Below are 23,500 nucleotides of genomic sequence, written 5' to 3' on the forward strand. Positions count from 1 at the left end.
AGTAAAAATAGTCTTTGGAAACAACAGCCTAGCTGCACCCCAGCTCAGTTGCACAAGTACTTTTCCTCCAGACAACCACTGTACTTCAGTAAGCAGCATATATACTTCACTGTGTACTTCCTGTTTGATCATACAGAATATTAAAAAGATGCATATTCAAAGTATGAGATTTACTCCTTAATCAAGGACAATTTTTAATAAAACTCTTTTTTTATTTTTCTAAGAGTGTTTGGCAGTAAAGAATACAGGAGAGAATGCAGATAGGTGCACCTGCCCCTATCCATGCCAAGAGGGCAGCGGTTTACCCACCATTGCTTTTGCAAAGCAAGTAATGTTTTGTCTGACTGGAAAATAATTCTTAACTCAGGGCTTCCTGAAAGGGTGTTGGGAACTTCCCCAGGGTTTGTGGTTATACTTTGAGAACCACTGCTTCGGAAAATGCACAAAGTTGTTTCCTTTTACAATACAGAAATAACAAAGGCCCAGCCAATGTCTCAGAGCTCTGAAGCAATTTTAAGGTTGGAGTTTCTGGATAAATAGTAAGATCTGGAAGCCTGAATATCTTTGTAATTCATCGAGATATATTACTAACCACGTATTTGTGTAAAGAATTTTCCTTATTTTTAATTCTTCCTGTAATCTTTATCTGGGATTAATTAACTTCTGATAACCTGGGCTGAAAAAGTTGCTTTGATGTAAAGATTTGGCTTTTAAGAATCATTTTTTGGGAAATGGAATTATTTCTTGAGCATCACATTCCATCTCCATTAAGTTTATTTGTGTCCAAAATTGATTCCCAAACTTTGAATTGTTAACATCTAGTTCAAGTATTTAGTAGATAGTCTATTCATGGTGAACACCAAATAGCTTTAAATAACTGAATTGGAAAAATAAAAACCTGCCCATTTTACCTTTTCTTTAACATAATTTATTATTCTAATTGTAAAAATAAAACAAACACTTCACAAAGAAATATTGTAAAACATATAAAATTTGTTAAATATAGAAAAGAAGAAAAATTACTCCAAATCCCAAACTGTAACACAATCACTGCCTTGTCAGTATATTTCCTTTTGTTATTTTTTCAAATGTTTTCAGATTTCCTTATGTAGTAAAAAATCTGGCTTGCTTTTCCCCAAGTTGCCTAGATGGATTTTACCATCCAGGTAACAGTGATTATTTATTTTTAATAATTTTTTCATATATTCCATTAAGTAAATTATTACCCTGCTGTATATAGGATGCTTCTGTCTTTTCACAAGTATCCGTTCATAGCTTTTTCTTCTAATTATTTTCTTAAGATAGTCCATCCAAAAAGAATTATGGATCAAAGAATGTGAACCCTGATACACACTGCCAGTTTGCCCTTACAAAACTTAACCTATTTATATAATTGCACAAAAGGGCCAGTATCACTGTCCCATGACCAGCGTTGAGTACTATCGTTGCTTTCTATTTGTGCTGTAATTTTATTGTCAAGTTTAAGACATTCTCATTTTAAAGATGATAATAATGAATTTTATTCTCATATTAATTGTTGTAATCTGCCTGTTTTTGCACTTTTTCTTTCCTCCACACTCTCTTCTCAACTTTTAGCATTTTCCACGTGCTGATTCTTAATCTAGTCATTGTGGGGGCTGGAGCGATCATGGCCTGTTTCTACCCAAACATAGGAGGAATCATAAGGTACTGCCTGTAAGAGAACTTTGCCCCTTCATGTATTGGTCTTGATTTTTATGCTTTTCCTGTTGTTGTTGTTGCTGTTGTTGTTTTGATTGAATTATATGAAATTCCTGTATTTAAAACAGCTAACATTCAAATGTAGTTCCCTGGTATCACTTAAGATGTTTATTATCTTCCATTTCTGCTTATGCCTGACTCCAGAAGCCCTGTTAACCCTTAGCCTTAGGCACCTTTCCCTTTCTCTTTTTCTTTTTCTCATAATTTTCTACTGTATTCCTGTTATCCAAAATAAAGTTGTTTGGGTTTTTTTCTTTTTCTTTTTAGTAGAGGTCCTAGGGATTGAACCCAGGACCTTGTCCATGCTAAGCATGCACTCTATCACTGAACTATACCCACCCCAGAAATAAAGTTATTTTTAATATATAACCTCTTGGGGTACCTGGGAGTTCTCTAATATGTCAAGACTACATCCTAACTTTTTTAATCCATTTCTACTCAAGAACATATTTCATTGTCAATTGTAGTGAGAAAGTAAGAGTTTAGATCCCAGATGGCTCTTTCCTTAATATCCTTTCTCTAAATACACTGTGATAGGTTGAGAAGATTGAGGATAAAATTGTGACCTCAGATTCTCATGGAAGACTGAAATTCAGAATGATCTGCTTTCTCTTCCTTAACCTGTAGAAAGCAGGGCTGAGTTACTTTTCTGAAGACCCTTACCTAAGAAAGGAGCAAGAAATAAAAGGGGAGACTCTCAGCCTGATGCTTATTGAATATAGTGGATTTACAAGTTCCTATTAAGCTGTTTGTGCAGGTTCCTCAGTCAGTTATGTGTTTAGGTATTTTTATTATCCTTGATAATTATGCTGAATGCCAAGGAGGCACTCATCTGTTCTCAGTCTTAAGCAGATGCTAGCAGTCCTTCAGAAACTCAAAATGTATAATTAAGTTTATAAAAGATCAAAGGTAGGAAGCCTGTCTCCAGATGTTTCTGAGGAAGTAGCCATGATAACTGAGATACAGAGAACTATGGAGATTTGAGAGATGAATAAAAACTCTTTGTCAAGCAGATGCTATAAAGATGAACAGGAAATAATATTTTATATTAACTTAGCAAGTAAAATAAGTTTTAAATTCAAATGCTTTATGTCAACAACTGAATCAAAATAATTGTGTTGCAATATCAGACTGAGAAAGGTTTAAATTGTACTGTATTTACCACAATTGTAAATCAGAAGAATGAAAGATGAATATTAACTCAAAACTTTTATTTTGCAGATATTCAGGAGCAGCTTGTGGCCTGGCCTTTGTATTTATATATCCATCTCTCATCTATATAATTTCCCTCTACCAAGAAAAGCGTCTAACATGGCCTAAGTTAATCTTTCACGTTTTTATCATCATTTTAGGCCTGGCTAACCTGATTATTCAGTTTTTTATGTGAAATACTCAACTGTCGTCTCAAGAGCTTTCATGGTATTTTGAACTTTGACAACAGTTCCACATAAATTCATTGTAAATGCTGTTGTTGCTGTAATTCTAAATGTTTCCTAAGGTAGTTTAAAAACAAGGGAAATAGTGGCCCATTAATAGGTAATTATTATTAGAGTGGGGAAAGGGTAGTAAGAGTGATCTTAATCTCTTTACTTTTTTCATATTCACTGATCTCTTCATTTTACTGTCTTTTTCTGAGTAGAAATACATGCCCCTAGGGAAAAATCATGCTGGGTTTTGCTTTTAGAGTTGTAAGGTAGGTGGGTCTATTTTGGCTACAATAAGGATTCTCAGGGTGTCACAGCAACTGTATTGCCAGATCCCAGTTTTGTTTTATGTTTCAATGATTCACTTTCATTTTATTACTTATTAGAGCATTTCTGCTGCTTGCCCAAACCTTTACTGTTTGGAACGGTAAACCAAACACCTCATTTTAAAACAGAAGTATCCATGACATCAGTGTTAGTGAAGTGAATTCTTACGTGAGTCCTTAATCTCTATTTTTAAAAGAGAAAAGAAAAAAAAAAGTCAGTATAGGCCCCATGGTCATGAAATTTATACAAAATAAAGGAACTAGGAGAGTCTGTTGCTATCTGGCTCCTCTTTTGTTTCTAATCCAGTACCAGTTCCCCCAGCCAGATTTTGCATAGGAACAATTATGATTGTCCCCCTAGACCCACGGGGCTCTTTTGCTTCTTGGATCCCTGAGGATTGCATAGGATATGATAACAGGCCAATGGAGAAGAGTGTAGGAAACATGGCAGAGAGGGATGTTTGAGGCCCTACAGGTAATGGAGAGGGGCCAGAAAGAGTGAAGCCTCCTTTACAGTGTCTTCTTTGGGGGGTGACAGTGATTTCTTTAACACAAGAAAGGATTAACTCTGTCTGAAGTATGATGTCCAGAAGGACACCCCTCTTAGCTTACTGCTGTAACTGACAGGGTAGAGGATTAAACCTCCATTAAAAAAACTACTTGAGTCTGAGAAGAGGATTAGGGAATCAGAATTTTGGAATTAAGACTCTCCTCTTCTTTCAAACCAAAAGCCACACCAAAATCCAAATCCATGTCTTCCATGTAATACAGCTTCCATGCTCAGCTGGAAAAGTTAGATTTCTTTAATTTTATGCTAATGTTAAACAGTGTCTTGTGTTAATACACATCCCAAGATAGTGTGTATATTTGCGTTATTTCCTTCCTTTGAGAAAGATAGGTGAAATGGTTTTCAAACCTAGTAAAGTGCCCCAGATTCAGGACCAGCCGATATTTCTTTTAGCAGACCTTTCTGTCGAGTCCATAAACCCATACCTATTTTTGATGAACTCTATTACCTAAAGCTCTTTTTTTTTTAAATCTCACTAGGAAAATTCTCAAGCATACACAAAAATAGAGAAAATAATATAATAAACCCCACATATTCATCCCTAGATTTAGTAATTATGAGACTTTGCCACATTGCTCACTTATCCCCCTTTTTTTCTTTTCCACTGAAATATTTTGAAGTCAGTCTTGGACATTATGTCATTTCATCTCTACAGATCTTAATATGTACTAATAGCCTCTTGAACTTAGTTATGTTTATTGAGAGAGACAGTCTCTCGGAAGTTTTTTGTTGTTGTTAGCAGAAGTGGCTGGTAGAAGTTAGGTTAATTATAAAATTCTGCATTTGGTGTCCGGATTCCTGGGTTAACCTCTCAGAACAGGAGTATAAGCATGGAGAAGCACAACCTCTGTGCTTGGGAGCCTCTGAATCTTTATGACTTGAGAGTTTTGTTCAGTTAGAGATACAGAAATTGAAAGCTAGACCTTGAGAGATGGTCTAGGCTTAATCCCTGTTTATCCCTAGTTGCTTTAAAAGCTTCAGAGACAGAATTTTCATTGCCTTTTTTCAATGATATACTTGAATATTTTAACACATGGAAAAATGATTTCGTATATTTTTGCCCGTTTAATGATCAAAGTGAGTATGACAATGAATGTATTATTTATTAAACTAAAAAGCAACATGGATAATTGCTTTTTGTTTTCTTTAAAAGACTTGATAATTTAGAACTTCTAGAATCCTCTGTTAGACTTATGATGACTTTGCCTTCTTAGGTTTCTTCTCACAGAACTGACTCCTTTGGCCTGTTATTTAGCTTGGTTGGAAAACTCTGAATGTGTGTGTCCTGGCTCACACATTAGAATGATGAGATAAGAATTCATTCCAATCACATTACAGTTAACTTTATACTTTCTCTACTGTCATCTCTTTGAATTTTCTAATTCAATTTCTTTTACTTTTTGCTCTGACATGGTTAATCTTAGTTTCTTTGAATTTAGTTTATTTAATGCACAACTGAGGATGTGACAAAATTTAAAATGGTTTGTTTAAAGAGCTCTTCCTTGGAAAGGCTCTGGATGAATATGTGGTATGCTAAACACTAAGCCAGAAAGGCAAAGAAATATGCTTTGACATTCAACACCTGTGAATGATCATCCAAAATCAGTTTCATCATCACACCCAGAAAATGTGTTTGAGTAAACAATAAATTTATCCACAAAAAGGGACTGTATTAAAGGGAAATTTTCACTTTATTTACATTGAATATATTTTGCAAATACAATACAGCTACTAAATGTAGAGGTCGAAGAGTTTTTGTTTCTACTTGGAGTTCATTAGGATAATTTTTTATCTGTATTTTGACTTTTTCATTTCCATAAATAGTTGAATAAACTACTGTCAGGGAGGAGGAAGTTTCCTCCCAATCCCTCTTGAGTTCTTTTGGCTGGTCTAATAATTAAATTGACCCAAGACAGATTAACAGGAGGAAAAACAAATTTCATTCACACACATGGAATTCTCATAGAAATGAGACCCCCGAAGTGGCCAAAGCAGGCTGTTTATATATCACTTTTAGACAAAGAAACATTTGTGAAGATTTAACTTGTGCTTGGGTAGCAAACTAATGAAGAAGTTAAAAAGTTTGTTTATATGACTTTTTAAGCCTCGGATTCTCTAACTCTGGTGATAAGGATGCTTTCTATCTTCCTGGTATTGGGAGGATACCTTCACCTGGGAGATTTATTTCTTGCTTTTAGGGGAAAGAGGGGAATCAGGGTGTTTTTTATACAGTTTTTTCCCACCAGCTATTTCTCCAGTAACTTTAATTCAGAATAATCAATATGCCACTATGGCATATCTTGGGGTGGCCTGCCCTGAGCCCCAACGCTGCAATGTTCAGTGCTTTGGAGGAGGCAAATATATATAAGATAACATTCATATCCTAAAGAAATTTTTAGTCTGGTAAAGGAACTATGCCTATAGTTATTATAATCCAGGAGCCTACTAGACAAGGAGAAACAGATCCCTGCCAGTTGGGATCCTCAGGGAAGGCAGGGGAAGGAAGCTGAGTGGTAAAAATGCAAGGACTCTTTTTCAGTCTTCTAATAACTGTCCAAAATTTTAGATATTTGATACATTCATCATCAAGTGGGATCTGGTAAAGTGTAGCTGCTTTTATTTTGGCTAATTGCCCTCTAAGATAAGTTTTATGAGACATACTTAACTGCTTCTGTGTACTGTTTATTCTCTTTGCATTTTTAACATTACATTGTTCACTTCTGTGACTCTTGAACAACAAAGTACAATTGACCAAGAGGGGAAATAATGAGAAGCACGTTGGGCAGTACGAACAGGAAGGTTCTGTAACATTTTCTCTCCAAAACCTTGACTCATTTAAATGTCAGTATTCAAAATGTCAAATATTTGAGCTCATTGATCAGAGTCAGAAGATACTGATGCTGCTTGTCTTATCTACAAAGCACTGACCTACTGCTTTTTAGAATCGGTGGTGGTGGTGGTTTGTTTTCTCATCCCAGTTTGAAGGTCCAAAACAAAATCCAAATCCAGCTGACACCTAAACAATAGAATTCTACATGAGCTTGTTGTCCAAAACGAAATGCGCACAAGACGGCCTGGCTGGCCCCAGTTTCACAGTCGACTGCCGGCTTCGCTTCAGATTATGTAAACACGTATTGCAAAACAGCCCTGATGGGAACCTCATAACCTAAACAGTATTCTCTGAAATGTAATTTGTTGACTTTTTATATAGAAGAAGAAATTAAATCAAAATTATTTTTAGGGAAAACAACTCTGGGATTTTGTTTAATTGAATTCTGCCAGGAAGTGCTGTTGCCTAGTAGCAATGACCCCGCAGCAGAAAGAAGCTGGAGTCTCTCTTTTACAGGGTCAGACTGCTCAAGGGACTTCGCCTGTATCACATCAAGTCACTCAAGTGACGGATGCATATCTCAGGGCAAGCCACAAGGAGCCCTCCCTCGTGCTCTGATCCTGGAAAAGGTATATGCTACTTTATGTTTACCGAAACCTAAAATGATTGTCCCCTTTTGGACAATAAACTGTTGTGACTTCTACTCCTACAAGCATTTAGGAATGAATGTGGCACTTCAGATAAGTGTAGCCCAGTTTCTGGCAAAGAGCTTAGTATCATAATCTTCCAGAGCCATTTAAGGCAATACAGAGCTCTAATTTTCTGCCTTAAGTAAATTTCCTTTTTTTTCCCCAAAGTCATTTTTCTATATTTTTCAACTCTTCTGCAAAGATAAAATAAGGCTGTGTCTTTTTAAAAGATTAAAATTTTCTCCATTCTCCTTACTCATCTTGGGCCATGAAGTACAGGACTGGAATGGGGATTAGAAAGAGCACACACTATAGATTTTTCCTCCTTTGGCTTTCTCTTAACCCCAAGTAATCCAGTTGTGTTTGGCCATAACAGGCACTTAATATACACTTGTTTAATCAATCAGTTAATTAATGGGGCAGGAGTCTCCTTTAATGGAAAACAATAATTGCTATTTAATTGCTATTTTTTAAGAGTTTTTTGTTTCTACTTGGAGTCCCATACAAAAAAAAAAAAATCAAAATTGGGTTAGTCAAGTTCAGAACTAGTCCCTCAGTCAATATTTAAGTACTAGCTGGATGCTGGACCCTGTGCTAAGCACAGAGCACCCAGTGGGGAACAAGCTGGATGTGGCCCTAACAGTGTCCTTTGCCCACCTTCCTGAGCTCTGGGAGCTGGTCGTTTTCTCCCTTTCCTGCTGCCCTGTCTCTTGTGAATGCTCTGATGTAGCCAAATCATGCACGTGTTTTGAAGAGACGAATATAGAATATAGAATATAGAATAAATGAAACTTTGTAAAGTGAAGCATGTTTTTCAAGATAAAACTTTAATTATAATCACATGAAGTTATGTAGACGTGTGGACAAAAACTGGAAGGCATCACCGAAGAATGAACGTGGGTGACCTGTTGAAGTGATGAGATTCTAGGTGAGTCATATATGTTATTAAATTTATTACTTACATGACAAAAAGAATTCTAAAAGAATATCTGTTATAAATCGTGAAAAAGAAGGCGTGTAGAAATATATCTACACTCAACCCATGAAGTAAAGGACCAACTTACGAAGAACCTATGGAATGGGGGAGAGAGATCATTGGTTACATGGGCAGATCCAGGTTTTGTGGGGCCTAAAGCATATATAATTTGGAGTTCCCTCCTGAGGAAAAACCTACAGAATTAGGAAGGAGCCCATATAAGTGAGGAGCCCTTGCTTTAGCTGTTTTTTAGCTTTAAGGTAAATTATCCACAAACCACACTGGGGACAGGATATAAAAGACTGAAGGAGATATGAAAAAAGTTTCAGCACTCTGATATGTCAGGCTTTGAATGTGTCTGCTACCAGATTTGAGCTCTTCTAGAAGAGTCTAATTGTATTTAGCAAAAAATAGCATGAGTTTGTATTCAGTAATGGTTAATTTGGAACCACAGTAGGACATTTTTCTTTTTTAGACTAGAGAGTTTTTATTTGGGAAGGCGTTTTGCAAGGTGGTTTTTTGGGGACTTTTTTTAACTTCACAGAAATAATAAAAGAAGTTGAAGATACTGTTTAATTGTCAAATAGCTATTTGATGAATATTATTAAGAACATTTAAAGAGCTGTTGATGCAGACAACAAGCTACCAAGTGCAACATTAGAGTAAGGCAACACTTAATTATTTAGACTTCACCTTGTTCCAGAAAAGACCTATTTCTACTACAATAAAGTAAAATCAGCTTTGAAGGATTAATTTGAAGATCTTTCAGAGAGTCAATTAGAAATTTGCGACACTTCTTAAGGAGAGGAAACTAAAATTGACCCAAATAATTACTCCTTGGTAATATATATATATTTTTGTAGTTCATATTATAGTTCTTTATTGTAGGTGGATAAAGCCTAATTCAATGCAGTAAATGTACTGATTGTCCTAGATGTGGAAATGCAAGTGTAGAGTCATCCACAGTGCTGTCAGAATTGTCTTTATGTAATATGACACTGATTATGTCCCTCTGTAAAATCCTTCAATGCCCCAGTAGAAAAATGGGCAAGGGACTTTGTAACAGTCAGCTCTCAGAGAAACAACTACAAATAAACATGAAGAGAAAAAAAGTTCAAGGTCAAAATACTGATTTGTGTTAATGGATAAACCTCAAAAACATTATGAAAGTGAAAGAAGCTAAAATGCAAAAGACAACATATTGTATGGTTCCATTTATATGAAATATCTAGAAAAGGCAAATTTATAGGAATAGAAAGCAAAATAGTTGCCTAAGATTGGAGGAGGGAGCAAGGGTTAGCTATAAATGGATATGGGGGAAGATTTTCTAGGGTGATATAGAAGTGTTCTATAAGTGAACTATGTATGGTAACAGTTGCACAACTATATAATTACTAAAATCACTGAATTGTACACTTACATTGATTGAATTATATGATGTGTAAATTATCCCTTGAAGCAGTTACAGGGGAAAAAAAAGTTCAACCTCAGTAGTAGAAAAGTAATTTAAAATGCTTTCTACTTGTCAGATACTAAAATAATAATAATTATTATTATACCCTGACAAAGGTGTGGGAATGAACACTCAAATGCACAAGTGGTAGGTGTAAAAGTGGGTGCAGACCTTCTGAAGGTAATTTGGAATATGCATCAGAGCCTCAAAATGCTTGCATACTTTGACTCCCTTCCACAGGTAGATCCTAATGAAATAATTGGACAAGTGTGGATATATATATACACATAGAGAAACATTCATCTCTTTACTATTTGTAATGGAAAAATTAGAAACAACCTAAATATCCAACAGTAGGAGATAAGTTAGGGAATATCTATCTAATTGAATACTATGTAGCTATTTAAAATGATGGTGCAGATGCATATATGTAATAAATGTCAAAAAGATGTTTGTAAGTGAAGAGAGATTACAATTAAATATGAATAGAATCTAAAACATTTGTGTATATGTATATTATACACATATATAGCTGGAAGTTTATATAACAAATATGAACATTAGGTATTTCTGGATACTAGGACTATTGAGTGTTTTTTATTTTGTTTATCTGTATTTTCTGAAGTTTTAAAGTGTATCATGTTTTATGAAAAAAAAGCATTGAAAGTTTTTTTTTCTTAAACAAATACCTTTCACTGACTTCTCATAACTAACTCTAAGGACCCCTTTCGATATTAATAAAATCTTCTGGACCCTCATATAATAGCAATTATATATTTAGTGTTTATTGATTGATAAAAATAATGATGAAAAGCTACTGTGAATTCTATACCACTTATACATAGCTTTGAATATATAATTAAAGTGTCTACAAACATTTAAACAAGCATGCAGTTTCCCCCTCCCTTCCTTGTCAGTTTTCCAGGAATTTCTTAAGGCTCGTGGATGTCTAAGGTTGATGCTGGGTATGCCATGTTAGGGAGACCACATGTCATATGATAGCAGGTCCAGCAGACAGCAATTCTAAAACACTGAGGGATGAGACCCAAATGGGCAACCCCAGGGACAAGCCAGCCCTGGGACTGGGAGTGAGGTGCCTGAACAGATCCTCTGGTCAGGCCATTGCTCAAGGCACAGCAGAAGACAGTGCCCTCACAAAGCAATTCTACTCCTTGTCTGTTGGGCCCAGCACCTCCCAGACCTCACACTGAGCCCAAAAGGCAGCATCAGGTCAAGTTTAGGTGGCAACTCTCTCAGGAAACACTCAGAGCATCTCTTTGATTACAGTTGAGAATGTTCTCTTTTTTTTTCACATTTACTGGTCATTCTGAGGTTTCCTGTAATTGTTTATTAGTCAAAGGCCAAGTCTAAATCATCTCAGACAGCCCTGCTACCCTGAGTCCTGATTTGAAATCTTGGCAAAGGAATATTTGGTTGCTTTTCTAAGTTCTTAAGTAGTTCTCTTGGTTCCTTTGTTTCTGATGACTTTTTGCCCAGTAGCTGGAGCACGATTAATGCTCTGTGGTTAATCAGATTTAGCCTGCTGCAGAAACTGTTTTCATTTATCAAGTTAACTCAAGGGGATTCTCTGAGAGAAAAAGCTAAGGTTTGGAGAGGTTCCAGTGGTTCTCAACTCTGATCAACTTCACTAGGCTCAAACCACCTTCCCCAAACCCTCCTACACTGCTGGTGGCAATGCAGTTTGGTGCAGCCACTGTGGAAAACAGTGTGGAGATTCCTCAAAAGACTAGGAATAGACTTACCATATGACCCAGGAATCCCACTCCTGGGCTTGTATCCAGAAGGAAATCTACTTCAGGATGACACCTGCACCCCAATGTTCATAGCAGCACTATTTACAATAGCCAAAACATGGAAACAGCCTAAATGTCCATCAACAGGTGACTGGATAAAGAAGATGTGGTATATTTATACAATGGAATACTACTCAGCCATAAAAACCGACAACATAATGCCATTTGCAGCAACATGGATGCTCCTGGAGAATGTCATTCTAAGTGAAGTAAGCCAGAAAGAGAAAGAAAAATACCATATGAGATCGCTCATATGTGGAATCTAAAAAACAAAAACAAAAACAAACAAAAACAAAGCGTAAATACAGGACAGAAATAGACTCACAGACAGAGAATACAGACTTGTGGTTACCAGGGGGGTGGAGGGTGGGAAGGGATAGACTGGGATTTCAAAATTGTAGAATAGATAAACAAGATTACACTGTATAGCACAGGGAGATATACACAAAATGTTATGATAACTCACAGAGAAAAAAATGTGACAATGAGTGTGTATATGTCCATGAATGACTGAAAAATTGTGCTGAGCACTGGAATTTGACACAACATTGTAAAATGATTATAAATCAATAAAAAATGTTAAATAAATAAATAAACTGAAAAAAAAAAAAAAAACCACCTTCCCCAACATGCCTCAACTGTTTGGAAATTGCCTGTTGTTACTCTCTGACTCTTAAGTGTTTTGGTTACTGCTTTATTCTTAACACCTGTTCCATTGTCAGACACAGACATTCAGGAAATACCTGTTGATGGAATGAACAAAATACCTGAGCAAATAAAGAATTTGTCGTAACAAATCAAACTACAAACAAAACAGAAGAAATGATGACTGAATGTTTCTCTCAACTGTATGCATAGAAACTATCAAGAGCCATGGAGAAAAATCACATGGGAAAAAAAGCTGCAGACTTGATTACATGAAATGGTTAAACTCTATAGACCGCTCCCCCCGCCCAAAATCATAAGCTACATTAAAAAAAGAAATTTTGAACTGGGAAAATATTGGCTACATATATGCCATATCAATGTGGAAGTAAATAAGGGGGGAAAACTCTAAGATTCCAGTTCAAAAATGGGAAGAACATAAGAATTCACAAAAGAGGAAGTCCAAATGACTAATAGTCATAAATAACAAAAACTATTTTCTAAAAACGATATTAAAAAGAGAACACAATCAATTATAGTGCTCATTACTGACCAGGCTGCAGTGAGTTGGCCCCACTTCTTCATATTTGGCTCTTGATCGTCACAGCTAACTTTTAAAACTCACAGCTAGGCATTGCATCCATTTCTTTCTTAACTATTTAGATCCTACCTTACGGTTCTACAAAACAAAAACTCCCACTGCTACTGAAATAATGGGAGAGGGGTAGGAGTACAAAGAATTGAAAACGATGATAAATTCATATGAAAGTATCATTTTGTTACAAGTAGGTAGAGATCAATATTTGGTTAATTTGAGAAGTGTGATCTACACGTAGTCCACCAACACTTAATCTCTGTCATTCGTATCATCAGTGACTACAAAAATTACGAAGTTAGTTACGTTATTGATTCGCTTTTTATTGGGTATTGGCTTCCCAAAGGACCAGAGAGAACAATGAAATGAAGCAGCAACTTTGTCATGTGCAGCCATGTCAAGCAGATAAATTCTTTCAAAGTCCTTGCTCTCTTTCAAAAAACTGTCAGTTTATTCTGAGTGAATTTTCATAAAGATTCTGATCATTAGTATGGGCCTCAAACAGAAAAATTACAAATCATGTGACCTTCAGAATCCTTTTTTGTTGTTGTTAATCACAAACCACAACATGAATTTCTGCAAAAATGGGGTGCCATGTCACAAAAGATCGGTCTGACTTCAGAGTCTCTTCTGTTTTTCCCTGTGTGCAGGACAGATGTTTTTTGTTGACTTGGGACCATAATTTGCATCTGGTAGGACAATGGGCCATATTCTGTTCTCCCATCCACACACAGAGCTACACTGACAACAGCAAGAGCTGCTCAGAGATAGAGGCAGAATTTAGCTCAGCCAGTGCAAAATTCAGCCTGATTTTTTTTTAAGTAAATGGTCCAGTTAACGTCTAGTGAAGAGCAAACCAACTAGCGAATTTGGAAGTTTCCTTTAAAATTTCTTGAAATTTTCCTTTGAAATTTCCAGCCCAGTGTATGAAGTAATTCCAGACTCTAATGAGCTTCAGAGGCCTCTCTGGCTGTAAGTACGAACCAAGATGATTGTCTCCGTTGGATCCAGGACTTTCTTAGGCAGCAGATAATTTATTGTTATGCTTTGTCCTGATTTTCCCTCAGTGATTGATGTGTTCTCTCCTGTTTTCAGAAGACTTTTCTAATACTCACCTTTTTTCAAAACTGATCCTGAAAGATGAGTCAGAAGTTCCATACCTGCTTTCCATATGGAGAAGCTGGAGCCTGGAAAGATTAAGCAAATTTCCTACCAGGGCAACAAAGGAATTCTGGGCTCTCAGGTGGTTGCGGGAATCTAGTCAAAATGGAAATGAAACTACTGCTTCCTTAGGTTATCTTTCCGGTTTGTTGAAAAACAAAATCTTTTCTATTTCATCAGTTCCTAGGATATTGTTTCTGACACATGTATATTTGGAATCCCCGCTAGTTGGAACCAGTTTTCTCCAGGACACCCCAGTCAGTGATTAAGAGGAGCTTCTTCTTAGGCCTCTCCTCCCCATCAAAGGCAGCCCTCTTCTGGCTGACAGTCCCAAGTGTTATCCAGAGCGGGAGAGAGTGATCTTTTAATTGCTGGCTCTGGAGTGTATTGTCCTTGAAACCCACCCAGTCAGGATTTTTGTTTTTCATTAGTAAAGCTGTTGGAACATATTTACCCTCAGAGCTTTCTTATTTACTTTTAGGTTCCAATATGTGTTGATCATCTGAATTTAGAAAGATATAACCTTGAGAAAAGGGAAAAAGTGGAGAGGGAGTTATTGATTTCATGAATTTTAGATTTTCCCAAGGAAAAAGTTGAAAAAGTGAGAATTCTGTTTTTAGGAGCACAAAATTCTTGAGTGGTGTAATGTACTTCCCTTTTCACTGACTGTAGTTAAAAAGAAACTTAGGGGTTTTTTTAGTCCAACCTCCCCATCTTACAGATGAAGAAACTGGATTCAAGTAAGTTTCAATGCATCTTATAGCTATTTCCATGTCTTATGTATAAATATGTATGAATTTACCTTTTTTCTTAAAAGCTGTGTAACATTCTATCAGGATGTACCTTAATTTATTTAGCCATATTCCTTTGAGGAATATGTTGGTTATTCCCAATTTCTTTTCACTATTTTAAACAATGCTGCAATGGATAACTTTGTATAGGTGTCTTGGTATTAGTGAGTATTTTTACAGGCTAGATAACCAGAAATGAAGTAAAAAATTTTATAGAAATAGTCCTCTTATGAAATTACACCTGTGACGCACTTTCTTGCCAACACTGTATATTATCAAACTCTCAGTGTGATTTAAGCTTTTAAAAATAATTTTAACCTCTTCCATTTAGCTCATTAGTCTGTCTAAAGTGTGCTTTCACGTGTTATGTGAGGTAGGGGCTTGATGTATTCATTTTGTCAATATTTACTGTGGGGGAGGAGCAGAGCACTAGGTGTGGAAAGAGGAAGGAAGGCAGCTAAAGGCAGCCACCAGGGCACACAATCCACTCAGCAAAATAAAAGCCCTCAGCCTCCCAGACCTGCCCGCTGTGGAGGCTAGTTAGGGACCATGCATTGTTAAGGTGGAGCTGCATCATATATGTATTTGGGGATTTAACCATACAGACTTTTAAGCTTCTAAGGGCCCAGACACTACTGACTTTAGGACATTTCAAGAGAATTTTAAATGTAATTTTGCCTACTACATCAACAATTAAACCTAGATTGTCCATCGCCCCAACCCAACCCCCACCCAAGATGTAGGGAGAGTATGCTGCCTTTTGAGGGTTTCATTGTGTGCCTCACCCGCACACAACCTCCAAGGATCTTATGAAATTATTCCTTCCAATCACATGTGTATACTTAGAATATGTTCCTGAAAGGACCTTAAAAATACAGTTTTCTCTACCTCATTATTTTTGAAATTTTGAAGTTTTCCAGTGATTTTTTTTTTTTTGCACCCCTTATGGATTGGTACCTAGCTGCCCTAATCTATAATCAACCCTGTTTTCTCTCCATGCTTCAGAGTTCTTCTCAACGCAGTGCTCTGGGCAGCCACGACCAATTGATCAGAGTTGACATACAGGTGGAATCAGTTTGCCACCTCTGGTCTAGTTCATTGTTAGTCAAAGTCCTATGGTAGCAGTGGAAAATTTTTGTCTCGAGTATCGCATTTTGTCGCCAGGTTGTGCATCAGTGATTTTGCCCACAGATGCGAGACAAGGATTATTGCAGGTGGTCTGGCCTCCCATGAAGAAGTAGGATGTGGCTTTTTAGGGAAGACGGCCCTTCCTTTTTCCTTTAAGGGCTGAGGTGAGTCATAGCTCTTCCTATTTTCTATATCACAGGGCAAGGTCCGTGACATGATTTCATATCAAGAGTTCAGAGGTTGCAGATGGGGGTGGGGTTGAGGTGGGATATCAGATGTCTTTGGTGCCCCACCCACATCCTCTAGCACTCTCTGCTATGATTAAAGCAGGTGGCTTCTATGGCTCTTCCTGAAGACTTGCTCTGCCTTCAGAAGCTCATGTGGTTTGTGCACAGGGCAAGTGGCAAATGCTGAGGAATCCATGCCCTGGGGAGCAGAACTCAACCAGTAACAGGTGGGAATTACGGTCCAACATTCCATTGGGTACTCTTTGCAGTTTCCGAAGAGTTTCCCAGCTGCCCCTGTAGCACCCAGCTCATTAATGCTTCCTCTGTATGGACTGCCTTCCCCTTCATGTCTCACATCCCTGTTTCTCTACCAAGATCCCTTCCAAACTGTCTCACATCCCTATTCCTCTACCAAGATCCCCTTCCAAATAGCCTACCTATACTCCAATCTTTGTCTCAGAATCTACTGCTAGGGGAACCCAACCTAAGACAGAAGGGGACATGACCTTTCTAGTGGGAGATGACATATCTTTTTGAAAACTAATAGTAGCTAACAAAGCATTTTAAGGAGCTACTTATAAGTAATAATGAATTTTAATTTTTCACTCTGTAGAGAGATGCAAAGATTCTTCTGTTTTTGTAGAAACAAGGGAGCTACAAAAGGGAAGGGTGAATCTCAAGGCAGGGAACTCTTATTATACCTGACACCATCTAGCTGAAGCAGGGACTCCTGGGCTTGCTAAGAGAATTCCCACAGGAACTGGGGCCACTCGGACAGGTCCAGTCTCAACCACCAGTGACTGTACCGAAGTATCAGTGATAAATAAATGTTATGATTTTTCCATTTAAAAAATTATAAATATATCCTTGTTTCGAAAAAAGATGTCACTTCAGGATTGTCAAGTGTCATTTGATGGTGTTGACTGGAAAAAAAAGCACAAACCAAAAATTGAGAATTATGGGGTTTTTTTGTTTGGGAAATATATATTTTTTTTTATTAAAGTATAGTCAGTTTACAATGTTGTGTCAATTTCTGGTGTACAGCATCATGTTTCAGTCTTCCATATACATACATATATTCCTTTTCATATTCATTTTCATTAGGTTACTACAAGATATTAAATATAGTTCCCTGTGGAGAATTATGTTTTATTTGCCAGACTTACTGAGGACTTAAGCCAAGGAGATAGGCTCTCACATAGACTAAAAGAGGTTAAGGGAAGAGCCAGGATATATAGGAGTTTTTGCAAAAAAAAAAAAAAAAAAAAAAGCATACAAACAAAAAAACCAAGTAGACAAAACACTGAAAGATTACTGCTAATTAAAGAAAAATAGACATCTCGAGTTATTGAATTTAGCTCTTTTCTATGTATGGAAAGGTATAAGAGGCTGAGCTTAATGAAATTATTCCTTTCATATGCATCTTAACTACCTAGGGCCAGTATCTTGTTTTTCTCCATCCTGACTCTCTTCAGGGTACACCAGTGGAACCGCTGCAGTGGCTGATGGCTTGATGGCTGAAACATCATTTGTTTACTTATATTGCAGGTGACATTCTTCCTCAACAGGGCCTTGTCTTGGTCATAAATTCAACCAATATTTGGGAGGCATTTCACAACCAATTTTGTCCCATGGCTCTAGGAAGATTCATTCTTAGATCAGGCAAAGATTCTGCTGATAGGCCACTTACTGGGCTGATTTTCGCATTAGGCCCTATTGATAATCTAAAATTCTCTGGGCCTCCTGTCTTACTAGTTTAGTATGATCCAGGAAATGTTTTCCCTTGTTGTTTCTTCCCACACCTAGAGTTGCACTATTGTAATTATTCTATGTAGAGTTGTATATATGATCAACTGTCTTGAGACCTCATTAATTTTGTTGGAGGCCTGGTTACACATTGGATAGTTCAAGAGACAATAATCCTATAAAATAGACAAGATATAAGTAATACATCTAGCAATATTAATAAAGTCACAATGTAGCAGAGACAGGTACAAGGAATAAATAATTTGAAAACAATAAGAGACAACAAATTAAAACCATGATTATATAACTAGTTGTAATCTGGTTGCAATAAACCATCAAAGCCACAGGAGAGCCAGGTGAAGCCAAATTCTGGAAGGATTAGATAGAAAAAGATAAGTATTTCATCTTCATTTATAAAGATATACTTTATCAACTTGCTGTAGGTCATAATTAGTGTTAAGAGGAAAGATTTTCTGAGAAACAAAGATTAAAAGCCAGTATATTTCAGAAAAAAAGTAATAAAATTATAAACCATATTTATCAGTTCATTCAGTCCTGTTTAATTAATTCCTGTTGATCTGAATGAAGTCATCAGGTTTTCCATTAGAGTTTTGTAATTTCTTACTCAGTTCAGTGCTATGACCTAAAAGTTTTCTGAGACTTGTCAAAAAGTCCTTTTCATGAATCTTCTTGAAGATCTTCATTTTATAAAAGCATCAGAGTAAAACAATTATTGTTTAAAAACAACAAAAGACTTAAAAAGGCATGGTTAAAGATCTGAATACAATACAATTGATAAGAAACTTGGATATTTCTGTGACATACAACATTTTCAGATAACAACCAGAATTATGATTGATAATATTATATGAGGACATATCAGACACTTAAGAATTCCATATAAGTTTAGGAATATATATATTAATGACATCTAACCTAAGAAGATTTTATCATCACTTATTTGATAATGTTTCTCATGTAATTTAACATAAATAAATCTAATTAGCTTAATAGCTCTCCTTGGAATGTTTTAGGGGCCCAAAGGTAACTGGAAGTCAAAAGAACTTTATTTAGAATTTGACTAGGGAGAGTTTGTCAAACACAGTAAAAGGTTTTAAAACACTTGGTCAAATAGGATCATAGGTCACTGTGAAACAATACTTATTCAACCAAAGTGACAATAAAAGATTTTTAAGGCAAATATAGATCATTTAGAAGGAAACTCACAATCTGTTATCAAAAGTAGTTCAACATTCCAAGAAAATTTTGTTCTCTTAACAAAGAAAGAATCAAACTCCAGTCCTGCACCAGCCCACCCTCAATAACAAAATCTATTTACCTAGTTAAACTTAATCTAATCCCAGGCTACCACGTACAAAATTCTTTTCTCAGGGTTCCCTTTTCACAAACCTTCCAAAACTTTCTGTATCTTTATTAGTTTATCTCTTATTTTTCTTTTCCATTTAGAAATAACCAGCTTTAAGACAAAAATCACTCCTTCCCCTTAATGAACTGTATTTCCATTTCTCATACCTTCTCTTGTTGAAAACACAGGTCCTGTTTTCCTTGCATACTGAAATGTTTTCCTTATTATTTCTAGTAGCTGTATTTATCAATTTTAACCCTTAAAAATCTTATTCTCTAGTGAAAACCAACAAGCAGCAAGTAATTATGAACTGTTTATCATACCAACATTTCCTTGCTGGCAAACTTATTAATATTCCAGAGGAATAACCTCTAGAAACATACATCTTCTCATAGCATAATTTCTTTTCTCAATGTGGTGTAAGACGTATCTAATAAACAAGAAATATCTTTAGTTTTCCTCTCACAAAAAGACACAAGTAGGTAAGCTAGACCTGCTTAGCAATTAATGTTCCAGTATTTTATCTGATTTGAGATGACCTGAATATTCAATGAATTCTCATCATTTAACTTGACTTAGCAAAACTCTAAAGTTTCAAGTTACCAAAAATCTGGAGAAACTATTTCAGATAGACATACCTAAAACATAGTTATTCCTAGAGTCCACCTGAAACTCTTATCTCATTTACCTTTATTTTATAACTTATGAAAATATCATACCAAGTTAATTTTTCTTGCTGACAAACTCTGCAACAGAAGTAACATGAACTTGAGATTCAGTAAACCTAGGTAAAATAAAAGTAAGACATGTCTGTATTGATTAGTCCAATAAACTTTTAAGCTACCTTTAATACCAGTTATTAATTTAATATTGAATATCTCCTAGATCACATGAACCTGAAATTTATTCTGGCCAGTTTTGTTTATATTCAGAAATATTTAATTTGTCAGTGCTTACTTTTAAGTCAATTAAATAGAACTCTTTTATAAATTTAATTTTGATAATATTTTCCAGAGGTAGAGACATCTCGTATGTATAATGTACACACAGACATATAAATAGACAAAACTAGAGACCTCATAGCTTCACTTTACAAACTTAGTTATGAATCAGGTATTACAATATAAACTTAGTAGATTACAAATAACAGTTGGAATAAGTTAAATTTGTCTATTCAGATGACTATGAGTTTGCTATTTGTGGAAAACACTTTTAAGATTTGTATTTGTCCTTGATAGACCCATAAGGAGGCAATGAAGCAGATGGGTGAGGGAGCCTTTTCAGTGGCTTGAGTTTTAAAAGGCCTCCCACTATTTCACCCCCATCCAGCCTTTTTCCCTTTGGTTTCAGGTTCTACCTTATTGAGCTAATTAGGCTCAGCCTCAGGTCAATGTGGGTTACACTTAAATTTCTGATTTGTAGAGATTCACAAGACAAAGACAATTGCTTTTAATTCTCCAAAGAACTGGCCTGCCACCTAAATGATATTAAAGATTGATTTGCCCAACTATATTTTCTTTAATTTGCTTTTTTATATAAGTGAGAAGATATCTAACTAAACTAAAAATCAAGAGTTCTATGTTCTAAAACTTTAGGGTTTAATTTATCATGACTTTAAAGTTTGCACAAGGCATTTGACAAAGGCCCTCTTTCTGAATGCACAGGTTAGACCCAGAGCAAAATTTGGCTCCATCTTGGCCATTTTCAGGATGAAATTCCCTTTAATTCCCAAGTAACTAAATACTTCTAAGTTTTGTATATACATAAACCTGGTTGGAGTGTTAGTTGGAGGCAATGATGTTAGGCCAGCCTATCACCTAATCACCCAGTCCAGACCACTCAGTGTCTCTCAATTGAGTAACTCTCAGTGTCTTTCAACCAGATTCCCCCAGTATCTTTCAACTGGGGAGTCAGGTACCTGGTAACACCACCAAATAAAACTCAGGATCATCAACCAATAACCAAGAGTCCAAGAACCTGGAGAGACCCACCCAGATTCTCCAAGGAGGTAGATGGGCCCAAGAGGCCTCTGCTGGTACCTCTCTGGTTCCTCATAGACTTCAGGTGAAGGAGAGAAGTCTGCTTTGGGTCCCTTGGTTGGTTGCAAGAACTGTTGACTGAAAAAAAAAAAAAGCACAGTTAAAAGTTGAGAACTATGTTTTATTCAGTGGACTTACTGAGAACTTAAGCCCAGGAGACAGATTCTCAGATAGTTCTGAGGGACTGTTGTGAGGAAGTAAGGGAGGAGCCAGGATATATAGGAATTTTGCAAAAAAACAAAACAAAACAAAACCTGATAACTGGAATAGCAAAAAATTACTGTTGAAATAAAAACAGGCATCTCAAGTTAATGAATTTAGCACTTTTCTTTGTATGGGAAGAGGGGAGAGTCTGGGCTTAATGAAATTCTTAATGAAATTATTCCTTTGATATGCATCTTAACTATCTAGGGCCAGCGTCTTGTTTTTCTCCATCCTGAATTCCCCTCAGGGTGCCCTTTAGGCGTGGCTGCAGTGGCTGATGGCTTGATGGCCGAAACATCATTTGTTTACTGATAAGGCAGGCAACATTTTTGCCCACAGTGGAAAGACAGTCATTGTTCTTAGGTTTTGTCTTTTTAATTATAAAAAAAATTTAAATGTTCATCTTTTTATGAAATGATACTGATAGAAGGTACTGTTTTTTAAAAAATAATATTCTTATTTGTCAGAGTTAAAATGGCACAACGGTTTGCCAGTGTCCCTCTTTTACGTGGTGTTGGGGGAGTGTCATGAAATCCTAAACTCGGAGCCAGGGATCACAAGCCCACATGAGCACACGCTTTCTAACGCAGGTGTTTACACAAACTAACCACGTGGTAAAGCCGGCATGGTGGCTGGTCCCCCACAACACAGGCCAGCCTGACTCCCATGAGTTAGGGTGTAGCAGAGGCACAGATTTCTCACAGAATATTCTTCTGGGACCACCTGGCAAATCCTTGGCCCCTTGGGCTCTTCATCTGCCCACCAGGATCTCTGGGATGTTCCTGAGCTCAGTGCGAATGCTTTACTGTTCCTGTCCTTCCCTCAGTGTGAAGACGTGGGGGAGAAGACAGACTTCACTTGCTCTCAGTCAACAACTTGGTCTCCTGATGCCCTCTTAAGGAGGACCTCACTTTGGAAAAGAGCCTGCCATCATCACAAATATTATTTTTGTTGTTGCTGATGTTGTTTTAAATCCTTTGGGGTCAGAATTTCAATCTATTGTGAAAAGTTACTGTACTTTATCCAGATCACTCCATTCCTCAAATATGTTCCTCCAATAAAAAGTGTCATGGTTTATGTGCACACGAATGGAGTTCAAGCCCGTTCATAATTATAAATTGATAGAAACCAAAGGTACTGTTAATAACAAATAAGGAACACAGCGTTAGACATAATAGAAGATGATAATAGCTAAACTGAGAATGTTCTCACACAAATAGAAAGGCTAGGTAATTTTTTTTTCAGTGTTAAGAAATGCAATTCATAGGCCCTCTCATTTGTGAACACAGATGCCAAAATTCTCAGACAAAATATTGGGAAACTGAATACCATAAAACATAGAAAAAGGCCAGACATTTTAACAATCCTGAATTTTTTCTACCCTTTCCCCATTTAATGTTTTTTTGTTGTTTTTTTTTAAAATATGGAACGCTTCACGAATTTGCGTGTCATCCTTGCGCAGGGGCCATGCTAATCTTCTCTGTATCGTTCCAATTTTAGTATATGTGCTGCCGAAGCGAGCACCATTTAATGTTTTTAACATCATATTTTACATGGGTTTTTATGCGCGTGTGGATCCTGTAACTATTTATTGTGGATATAGATGATTATACCACTTTTGTATTTTAACCTTCCTACCAGCTTTATAAGTAGTTGATCTACTTCATTTACTGTATATTTACCTTTACCAATGAGATTTTTTTTTCTTTCATAATCTTCGTGTTTCTAGTTGTGGTCTTTTAAGGCCAGGTAATTTTTTTTAAAAGATTGAGACAAGT

General features: G+C 36.4%; 1 protein-coding gene and 1 non-coding gene across 11 annotated transcripts in view; one reads left to right on the forward strand and one right to left on the reverse strand.

Moving 5' to 3' along the window:
* Positions 1 to 3,761, forward strand: part of SLC38A9 (solute carrier family 38 member 9) — a 79,747-nt gene extending 75,986 nt beyond the window's left edge. For 9 of the 10 annotated variants that reach the window (XM_006206001.4, XM_072958690.1, XM_072958693.1 and 6 more), the window contains 2 exons: positions 1,597 to 1,686; positions 2,962 to 3,761. In XM_006206001.4, coding sequence (XP_006206063.2) covers positions 1,597 to 1,686; positions 2,962 to 3,127 — 256 coding nt within the window. In that variant the 3' untranslated portion in view covers positions 3,128 to 3,761. The remainder of the gene's footprint in view (positions 1 to 1,596; positions 1,687 to 2,961) is intronic. The other variant, XR_004188966.2, reaches the window with a different exon arrangement.
* Positions 3,762 to 23,139: 19,378 nt separating this feature from the next.
* On the reverse strand, positions 23,140 to 23,246 carry LOC140695745 (U6 spliceosomal RNA). The gene has a single exon (XR_012071598.1). It is a non-coding gene; the product is annotated as a U6 spliceosomal RNA (small nuclear RNA).
* Positions 23,247 to 23,500: the final 254 nt, after the last annotated feature.

Source organism: Vicugna pacos, chromosome 3, assembly GCF_048564905.1.
Source record: "Vicugna pacos chromosome 3, VicPac4, whole genome shotgun sequence".
Classification (NCBI taxonomy): domain Eukaryota; kingdom Metazoa; phylum Chordata; class Mammalia; order Artiodactyla; family Camelidae; genus Vicugna; species Vicugna pacos.